Consider the following 10751-nt stretch of genomic DNA (forward strand, 5'->3'; position numbering starts at 1 on the left):
GAAGACTGTGGACCCTGGGGAGGGGAGGGAAGACACCTACTAAGATAGGTTCTTGGTCAATAGCTGTGCTCAATTTTTTTTTTAAAGAGCTCAGCAGCTATTTCTTCACAGGGTTCTCTCACACAGACTGCAAAGAGAAGCCTGCACTGAACTGCCTGCCTGCACTGTGTTCCTGCTATCTAAGCCAGCCCTTATAGTGGAGTTCTAGAAACCTATTTCAACCAATAGTACTGAAGCTTTCCCCAACAGAGCTGTGCAGCTCTGGCCATGCAGAGCAGCTCTAGTCTGATTAAATAGGACAGTGACTTTGGGGCCAAACTTCGAGGATTTGGAATCCTCCATTGGAGGACAGACCAATCGGGGACAAGGGCAGGGATTCCTGTCCACATAAGCCAGCTCCCCTCTGGCTCCTCAGTACATGCTGCCGGACTGAGCTACAGAGCAGCTGGTTGGCCCCAGAGCTGTTCAACAGCTGCGCTGTTTTGACCGCTGCTGCATCACATTTGGACTGTTTTATATTGAATAAAGTTCCTGCTTCACTGCACCCCAAATTGGAAATTCCTGTTGGCATTGAATTCATACCAACAATCATTGGATGACAAGATTCATATTCTTCCTCTCCTTTTTTACTTGATACTTGATTAAAAGGCTATCCAGTCTCTTCATGCTGGCATCCATATAGAGTGTGTAGTGTATTTCCACCATACCAACCCTGGAGTATGTGCAATGCTGCCTCCCAATGACTAGATGAATTTGCCATAGACTTTGATGGATTTTAAAGGCACAGAGGTGTGCTGGAGCCTGACTTCTCCACTTTCTGGGCCTTCACCTGATTTGGAAACCTGGGATATAATTGCTCTGAGAATTATCAGCAATGGAATGGTGAGGTGGGCCCCTTTACTCTGGTACTGAGTTGGCATTCTTAGTCTTCTCACGTAAATGGAGAGAAGCTATGAGAATGGCAGACAGTGGGAAAATTCTGTTTAATTTAAGTGGCTCCCCGGTATAGTCTGGGATATTTCCCAAATAAATTACTTGTATTTCTGGTTAGGATCAAGGAAAGAAACATTGACAATTCTTTTTCACATTTACGAAGTTGGATTTTTCTCTACCCAATTACATTACAATTATTCATGAAATATGAGAGCTAAGATACAAGAATTGCTATATCATATGAATTTATTTTGTCTTACATACTTCTAGTATTCTTTCCTTAGAGTTTGTATGTCCTCTGTCTGACATCCCTGCCATTGTTTTCTCCACACTGGGAAGCACGTACCGCAGTTCTTTCATTTGTTTTCACAGATTTCCCACTTTTTCAAGATGCACAGCATTCAGTATTTCATTACATTTACTTACTGTTGTTCACTCTTCAATCTTGTCCTTTCAAAGTGTTGTCTGCTTTTCGATTTAATAACTAAAATGTAGACATAATGTTATTTAGATACAAATAAATGAGAAACAGAAATGGAGAAAGAGAGCTGAGGGAGAAAGTATGGAAAAATAAAGATGCAAATAGTGGAATTTTCAGGACATAATGAGTGTTACTGGTCTGATAAGGATGGTGAAAATTAGAATTTTTAAATTATCCCATTTTCTGTATTTGTTTTTTTTTATTTTAATCATTGTTCAAGTACAGTTTTCTCCCCCCTACTCCCATTCCAGCCCACCCACCCAACCCTCCCCCCTTCCCCCCATTACCCCCCACCCCTAGTTTTTGTCCATGTGTCCTCCAAATTTGTTCCTGTAATCCCTACCCATTCCCCCCTGAAATTCCCTCTTCTCTCCCCTCTGGCCACTGTCAGGCTATCCCCTATTTCAGTGTCTTTGGTTATATTTTGCTAGTTTTTTTGTTTTGTTTTGTTTTGTTGTTTAGATTCCTGTTAAAGGTGATATCATGTGGTATTTGTCTTTCACTGCCTGGCTTGTTTCACTTAGCATATTGTTTTCCAGCTCCATCCATGCTGTTGCAAAGGGTATGAGCTCCTTCTTTCTTTCTGCTGCATAGAATTCCATTGTGTAAATGTACCATAGTTTTTTGATCCATTCATTTACTGATGGGCATCTAGGTTGCTTCTAGCACCTAGCTATTGTAAATTGTGCTGCTATGAACATCGGGGTGCAAAAGTTCTTTTGTATTGGTGTTTTAGTGTTCTTAGGATAGAGTCCCAGCAATGGAATTGCTGGGTCAAAAGGCAGATCCATTTTTAGTTTTCTGAGGAAGTTCCAAACTGCTTTCCATAGTGGTTGTAGCAGTCTGCAGTCCCACCAACAGTGCACTAGGGACCCCCTTTCTCCACATCCTCTCCAACACTTGTTGTTTGTTGCTTTGTTTATGATGGCCATTCTCCATTTTCTGTATTTGAATTTTTAAATTATTGTCCCATTTTCTGTATTGAAGCTTTTTTTTTAATTGAACTTATTGGGGTGACATTGGTTAATAAAAATGATATAGGTTTCAGGTATACAGTTCTATAATACATCATCTGTATATGGTACTGTGTGTTCACCAGCCCCAGTCAACTCTCCTTCCATCACCATTTATTCCCTCATACCCTCTTCTACCTCCCCCCACCACCCTTCCACTCTGGTAATCACCATACTATTGTCTGTGTCTATGAGTTTGTATTCAAGCTTTATAAATACACACACACACACACACACACACACACACACACACACAAAAATATATAGCCCTGGCTGGTGCAGCTCAGTGGATTGAGCACCTGCCTGCGAACCAAAGGGTCACCAGCTCGATTCTCAGTCAAGGCACAAGCCTAGATTATGGGCCAGGTCCCCAGTAGGGGGTGCACAAGAGGCAACCACACACTGATGTTTTCTCTTCCTCTCTTTCTCCCTGCCTTCCACTCTGTCTAAAAACGAGTAAATAAAATCTGCAAAAAAAAAAAGGTAGAAAAGTTATAATTCGATCATGAAAAGACATTGAAAAAATTCTTTTCTAAGGGTTAACAAGGGCTGTCTGCCTCAGGAAGTGTCAGTTATTTCTCCTCTTGGCCCACCAGCCTCTCTCTGACTTTTGTGTCTGGGGTTGTTAGGGAGGAGCTTCATGCAGGGTATGTGATTAGTAAGATTGAATTACCCCTGGCTGCTGTGGCTGAGTGGATTGAGCGCGAGCCTGGGAACCAAAGGGTTGCTGGTTCAATTCTCAGTCAGGACACATGCCTGGGTTGTGGGCTGGGTCCCCAGTGGGGGACATGCAAGAAGCAACCACACAATGATGTTTCTCTCCCTCTCATCCTCCCTGTCCATCTCTCTAAAAATAAATATTTTTAAAAAATTTAAAAAAGATTGAATTAGACATTGCACACTCTACAGATTTTTAAAGCAAGTATCCAAGAATGTCAGAACTTCTATAAAATCAGGTTTATACGAGCATATGTGTGTCCCTCTCCTCACAATAACTTGCAGTCATGGCAGGCATATCTCAGACAGGAATCTTTGAACCTAGGATAGTGACCTCTTGTTTTGTGGGCTTGGACCAGTTTTCACATCAGATTGAGGCACAAAGTACTGGCAGGACATCTGCTTGTCTGTGTTCTAAACTTGGGAATAATGTTACTTTAATAAGTATGTTTAAGAGAAATGTCTTGTTTGGGAAAAAGTTTGTTCCTGAACTCTGTTGTCAACTCTTGGAACATCTCTGCAAAAGGAACCAAGCAACCATATAGTTGTTTACCACTCTGCACAACGTGATTAGAACAGGTCATCTCTGTAGATGTGGTTGAAATATTTATCTTTCTTTCCTCAAGTTCCATAAACTCCCACTTAATTTTGCATTTGAAAACCAAACCATCATTGCCAGCTCACTTTCATGTGATTTTGGATCTGACAAGATAAACTGGTCAAGTCTCTACCTGAATTAATGAACTTTGCCAGGTTCTTTTCATTCTCTGCAAGTACGTAACTGGACTCTTCTTGGCCACTGTCCTTCTCTTCATCTCCTAATAATGGTATCTTGATATTTTTATAAAGCAATGCAAGTTGTTGCCTCTTCTCAGTCTGTACCAGTCGACTAGAGAATAATACAGATGAATTTAGGAGCACAATTTTCATGATATATCATATCTTAATCATGTGATCTTTTGACTGAAAAAGAGTCACTGGTAGGCCTTAGCCAGTTAGTTCAGTTGGCCAGATCATCGTCCTGATACACCAAGGTTGCAGGTTCGATCTCTGGTTAGGATACATACAAAAAGCAACCAATAAATGCATAAATAAGTATAACAACAAATTGATGTCTCTCTCTCAAATAATTTTTTTCTTTTTTAAAGATTTTATTCGTTTATTTTTAGATAGAGGGAAAGGGAGGGAGAAAGAAAGGGAGAAAAACATCAGTGTGTGGTTGTCTCTTGTGTGCCCTGCAACAGGGAACCTGGCCTGCAACCCAGGCATGTGCCCTGACTGGGAAATCAAACCAATGACCCTTTGGTTTGCAGGCTCAATCTGCTGAGCCATACCAGGGCTCAAATCAATTTTTAAAAAAGAGTGGGAGGAAGCCTAAAAAAATCAATAAATAAAAATTTAAAAATTTACTTCTAAGAAAAATCAACCACTAAAAATCCCATGAAAACATGTACTTTGGGGCTCATGTTTTCATTTTGCCTCAGGCTCTAAAACAGCATGGAGCACTGGCTGTAACTCAAACATATTAGCTCAGTAACTTAATTGGGTATTGAAACTCCAGGAGGATACGTTTTAGTGAGTTCTCTTAGAAAACTTTATATTTTAATATCTTTGTCTACATTAATAAAAGAAACTGAAATTTCAGTTATATAAATTGAGTCACAGGAGATCACCACATTAGATAACCCAAAACCAAGCATGATGGTTACACTCTCTCATCAGCAAAATGTCTTCAATTTTACCTTTAATCTCAGCTTGCCTTCATTTGCCATACTTCACAGAGGTCCTAAAATGGCTACCTTAAAAAATATCCCCTCCTGGCAATATACTGAGTTCTAATAGACCAAGTAATGTGGTACATCTTCCCCAAACACTGCTATTACCTCAACCTTTGTTGATAATAACAAGTTTCCAGTGAAAAAAAATCAAAGGTCGGTCACTCTTTTCTGCTTTGCGCTGTTAAGATTCCCTCCAGATATCACATTCTGGGAAAATACTAGCATTTCATACAATGGCTTTTAAAAATTTTTAACCATGATCCTCAGTAAGAAGTATGTTTTACCCATTTCCACCCTGACTGGTGTGTCTCAGTGGATTGAGTGCTGGCTTGCAAACCAAAGGGTTACTGGTTCAATTTCCAGTCAGGGCACATGCGTGGATTGTGGGTCAGGTCCCCAGTGCAGGGCATGCAAGAGGCAACCACACACTGATATTTCTCTCCCTCTCTTCTCTTCTCCTTCCCTTCTTCTCTCTCTAAAAATAAATACATACATACATACATGAATATCTTTACATTTTTTTCAGTGTCATTTCCTTTAATACATGTAATGCTTTCTAATATATTCTATTTTTCTAAATCACATTCTGTTCTTTCTCTTCTTTTTAAAAAATTTATATCATGTCCCAATATGAGTACAGGCCATATTCTGAAAAACACTGATCTGGAAATTTAAGGTTACAATAATTTAGTGATCATAAGAACTATAATCATGCCCTGGTCAGTGTGGCTCAGTTGTTTGGAGCATCATCCTGTACACTAAAAGGTTGGGGATTCGATTCCTGGTCAGGGCACATACCTAGGTTTCAGGTTCAATCCCTGGTCAGGGAGCATATGGGAGGCAACTAATCAATGTTTCTCTCTTACATTAATGTTTCTCTCTCTCTGTCTCTTTGTCACTTCCTCACTCTCTAAAATCAATAAACATTTTTTAAAAGAATTATGGAATCCTGGCTGGCGTAGCTCAGTGGATTGAGCGCTAGCTGCAAACCAAAGCATCGCAGGTTCCATTCCCAGTCAGGGCACATACCTGGGTTGCAGGCCATGGCCCCTAGCAACTGCACATTGATGTTTCTCTCTCTTTCTCCCTCCCTTCCCTCTCTAAAAATAAATAAATAAAATCTTTTAAAAATAAATAAATAAATAAATGCTTTAAAAAAAGCATTATGATCATCATTATCACCCTCATCATTAAATAATAACCTAGTTAATTTATGTTTTACTTAAGGATGGTAATGTTACTTAGCATAGACTTACTATATTATATAGGAAACAGCAGCCCCACACACCAGGGCAATGCTTAAGGCTATACATGCAATTGTAATTACTTGAACAAGAGCAGGTCTACGTGGAATCATCACTACAAAGAAAAGAAAAAATTCTCACCAAATTTTGTTTTAGAGGTGCTTATCAGTTAATATATTAGTTAATCATATTGTTATTCCAAAGGGGAATCAGAGATAAAATCAGAAATTCCATTAAAAAAAAGCATTCTAAAACAAACAAGCAAAATATAAGCAAAGACATTGAAATTGAGAACAGGCTAACAGTGACCAGAGGGAAGAGGGGAGGGAATTTCAGGGGAACGGGGGAAGGGTTTGAAGGAACTAGTATAAAGGACACATGGACAATAACAAGGCAGGGGTGGACACGGGAGGGAGGTAGGGAGGGCTGGGGGGTGGGCTTGGGTGGGGGTAAAGGGCAGAAAACTGTACTTGAACAACAATTAAAATTTTTTTTAAAAAAGCATTCTTGCCCTGGCCAGATGTCTCCATTGGTGGGAGCATCATCCCATACCAAAAAGTTGAGGGTTTGATTCCAGGTCAGGGCAAGTACAGGAGGCAACTGATTGACGTTTCTCTCTCATATTGATGTTTCTCTCTTTCTCTCAAATCAATAAAAACATATCCTCAGGTGAGGATTAAAAAAACTAGCATTCCTGGCCCTGGCTGGCGTAGCTCAGTGGATTGAGCGCGGGCTGCGAACCAAAGTATCGCAGGTTCGATTCCCAGTCAGGGCACATGCCTGGGTTGCAGGCCACGGCCCCCAGCAACCGCACATTGATGTCTCTCTCTCTCTCTTTCTCCCTCCCTTCCCTCTCTAAAAATAAAAATAAATAAATAAATAAAATCTTAAAAAAAAAAAACTAGCATTCCTAATTTTTAAAAACATCAGGGCAAGCTTGCACAGCCTGTGTGAACAAACATAATCTGAATTCCCATATCTTGCAGACTCCACCTTGTCTGCCTCCTGTCCTGGGTGGAAGCCCTTTATTTTGCTTCCTGACTCAGTGTAGCAGCACCTGCCAACTACACAGCCCAACAGGAGAGTTGTCTTAGTTTCAGAACCCAAGTGCTGCCCTGATGGGCTCAGGCTGTGCAGTGCTATGATGAAAGAATATTACAGGGCAGCCTGAAATGGAATTCCACCAACCTGCATCCCAGGTGTTGGTGTTTGGGGCCATGGAATGTGCTCTAATGTTGTTCTTTGTAGGCTCAGGTGTATCATCCTTCCTATCACCTGAAACAAAAAAGGAAAAACTAGAGAGTTATTGTTTGTACAGACTAAAAAAAAAAAAGTGCAATAGGCAACCATGCTGAAAAGGGCCTTGAGGCTCAGCCCTCAGGGAAAAGTCAGCCTTACAGGATGAAAAGAACCTGGGCTGTGGAAATGATAGCAGTGCAAAATGTTTCACTGCAGGTGTGAGGTATATGAATGTGAGCTTTATAATTTTTTCAACTTTTCTGTGATTTTAGATTTTCATAATGAAATAATGGAGGAAAAAAGAAAATACGGGTCACAGATGGTTTCAAATCAACAAGTGCTGAAAGTCGCCCTTTGGATTTGGCAACAGGAAGGTCATCAGGAACCCAGATGAAGGTGACATTAGCACTGATGTGGTGGGGATACAAGCTTGACTGAAGAGGTTCAAGAGAGAATGGGAGGAAAGGAATTAGAGATGTGAATTTAGGAAAAAAATTTTAAGATTTTATTTATTTATTTTTAGAGAGGGAAGGGGGGGGGAGAGAGAGAGAGAGAGAGAGAGAAACATCAATGTGCTGTTGCTGGGGGCTGTGGCCTGCAACCCGGGCATGTGCCCTGACTGGGAATCAAGCCTGCGATGCTTTGGTTTGCAGCTGGCACTCAATCTATTGAGCTATGTATGCCAGCCACGGCGAATTTAGGAAACTTTTAACGAACTCTGCTGTAAAGATGGGGACAGAAACAGGGCAGCTTCTGGAGGAGCCTAAGCAATCAACAGGCTGGTTTTCTTTCTTAAGATGGGAAAATTGAGCTGTCTTACTTAGATGGTTTGAGTGTTGTCTCCATATGCCAAGATTGAGGGTTTGATTCCTGGTCAGGGCACATACAAGGATCAACCAATGAATATATAAATTAAGTATAACAACAAACTGATGTTTCTCTCTCTCTCTCAAATCAATACATTTTAAATTGAAGGGAAAGTTAAAAAGCATGTTAATATAAGTGGGACTGATATTTTAAATTGATATGACAGAAAAAGTCACCAAACAGAATGGGAGAGTAGTGGACTAGGGAAATTGATTAGTGTATTTTTAATAAAATGTCCTAGAAATGATATTGCTGGTTATATTGACTATATTTTCTTATTTTCTGTTCTCTTGATGCTCTGGCATTTGGGGCCTTGATCCTAGAATCTCTCTCCTAGGGCTAGTATTTCCTACAAAGAGCAAAAGACCTTCTGCGAGCATTCCTTTGATGTATAAACCAAGCAATCCTGATCAAATTCTCACACTCCAGGTCAATATTCTCTCTGCCCTAAATCATCCCAGGGCCAGGTACTAGACAAGTAGAACCACTCCAATTGCCCAAAGCCTGCCAAAATTATTCAAATTGTCCAACCTTAAACTGACTCCATGTACCTCTCCTCACCCATTCCTTCCAAGAGAAACTCTGGTAAAGACTCTGGACCTTACTCTCCCCTCCTCTTCCTGCTTCCTGACCAACCCTGGTCCTTTCCCACATGGTTCTAAAAGGTAGGTGTGCCATGCCTGCTGTTCCTAGGAATCTGTGCATGTACACTTCCTTCCTAACAATCATTTCCATATCTGCACGTCTTACCTGAGTAAAACAAATCTCAGATATGTTTCAACTCTCTGGATCACAAGAGGACAGACTTCACACAGCAGACAAGAAGACCCCAAACTAGTTTTCATTTCACTAAATGAGCAGTGCAAGGACTTACAGCCAGGTCTTGGGGTGAGGGCTGCTGAATTTGAGGTAATTTACTTTTCTTAGGAGACACTTTGGGCTGTCTAGTGACTCTTACACATTATTGTGACTACTGATGGCCTTGAAAAGAAAACATATAGCAGTGAAATGTAATTATCCCTTCTTATTCAATACTTCTGAAACAAGTAAACACAGTGGTTGGCATTCCCTATTAAACTGGGGTCTGAACTCACCTGCATAAGGCAGGCATACAAGAAGTGGCCATTCCATTAAAAACAAAAATAAAAAGGTGAAAGAACTTTGCACCTTTTCCATCATTCCACTATTGTTAGTCTTTAATCCTATGGATGAAAGGAACTATTTAGCTAGAGTCCAGCATCTGCTCTATATATTCATCCAAGGAACTAAGGTGCTTTGCTCCCCACAGAGTGTGGGTTCTGCCTTGGAGCCTACAGTGTGAGGTCAGTCCAGGTTGCCACGTGGATTTTCTTCATGGAATCATGTCAGCCAATGGGGACATTGATGGGATGAGGGACTTTGTGAAGGGAGATTAGGTTGGTGGGGGCTGGTACAAGAGAGACCAGGTCCTGCCTTCAAGAAGTAGACAGTTAACAAGGAGGCAGTGCTCGCTCCCTGTCCCAGTCATTCCTCTTGTTTATTTTTGGTACCAGGCCTGCCTCCTCCATCTCTCTCCCCAACTTTCCTCAGGCTCTCCTGCCTGGGCTCACCCCACTTTGATGCCTCTTTAGCAGTGTCCACAATGCATAAGTGCATCCATCTGCTTTTGTCAAACAAAACCGAGTCTCATGTTCTGCCCTGAAACACAAGTGCGTGTTTTCTTTTCCTCTCTAAAAACTCCCTGTAATAGTGGAAACAGCTGTTGGTTTCCTAGCCATGCACCAAAATAGGTAGTGGTGTCACCTTCCAAGAAAGCCTCCCTGGTCTGAATGTGGTGCTCCCACACCGGTTCCTGCCTATTATGGCCCCAACACCAAGACCTGTCCTCACTGATGTCCCCAACATCTCACCTGTGACTGTGGTTCCTAAGGGGCCCACAGACTAGCACAGGCTTCATGTACAGAAGCCCCTCCCAGAACATCTGCCGAACACCAGTGAACAAATGAATGAACAAGCATAGCAGCCATTTTCCAGGCACTCAGCCCCTCTGAGGGTGAACCAAGTGTAGTTATTCCCATGTCTGCATCCACTTGTTCCAGTTCTGCATTTGTACCTTTCCCCAAGTCACTGCCTAGCAGGATTACCTGTGGGTCATTAATGTCCTCACCAGATTTCTGAACGAGCATGGAATCCACTGCCACCCCACCCCGCAACACCCTCTTCCTTTCACTGTTTCCAATACTGGCAAATTGTAACTTCAGTGGTTAGTACACATTCAACTCATATCTGAGTGCTTTGGTCCCACAAGCATCATGGAACTCATGACGTCCAGAGTTAGGATGATTGTAAATGGGCTACTTAGATCATCACCTTCAAGACTTGCACCCTGGCTAGTGTGGTTCAGTGGACTGAATGCCAGCCTGCGAACCAATGGGTTGCTGGTTCGATTCCCAGTCAGGGAACATGCCCAGGTTGCGGGCCAGGTCCCCACCTGAGGAAG

General features: G+C 41.6%; 1 protein-coding gene across 1 annotated transcript; it reads right to left on the bottom strand.

The window, feature by feature from the left end:
• Positions 1 to 73: 73 nt before the first annotated feature.
• Positions 74 to 10687, bottom strand: C12H19orf18 (chromosome 12 C19orf18 homolog). Its single transcript, XM_028529940.2, has 5 exons — positions 9289 to 10687; positions 7355 to 7441; positions 6179 to 6281; positions 3876 to 4033; positions 74 to 1417 (listed from the first exon to the last, which is right to left on the bottom strand). Exons 1-5 carry the CDS (start codon positions 9449 to 9451, stop codon positions 1356 to 1358), a joined length of 573 nt encoding a protein of 190 aa, XP_028385741.1. The 5' UTR covers positions 9452 to 10687; the 3' UTR covers positions 74 to 1355.
• Between the last annotated feature and the right edge of the window lie 64 nt (positions 10688 to 10751).

This window comes from Phyllostomus discolor, chromosome 12 (assembly GCF_004126475.2).
Source record: "Phyllostomus discolor isolate MPI-MPIP mPhyDis1 chromosome 12, mPhyDis1.pri.v3, whole genome shotgun sequence".
Lineage (NCBI taxonomy): Eukaryota > Metazoa > Chordata > Mammalia > Chiroptera > Phyllostomidae > Phyllostomus > Phyllostomus discolor.

Excerpts from the sequence above, each read along its gene's own strand:
- C12H19orf18 (XM_028529940.2), bottom strand. The coding sequence starts at position 9,451 with ATGATGGAAAAGGTGCAAAGTTCTTTCACCTTTTTATTTTTGTTTTTA. Across the intron at positions 6,282-7,354 it reads CACCAACACCTGGGATGCAG|TGATGATTCCACGTAGACCT; the intron begins GTTGGTGGAATT and ends TTTTCTTTGTAG. Across the intron at positions 4,034-6,178 it reads GCTGTTTCCTATATAATATA|TCGACTGGTACAGACTGAGA; the intron begins GTAAGTCTATGC and ends ATTATTCTCTAG.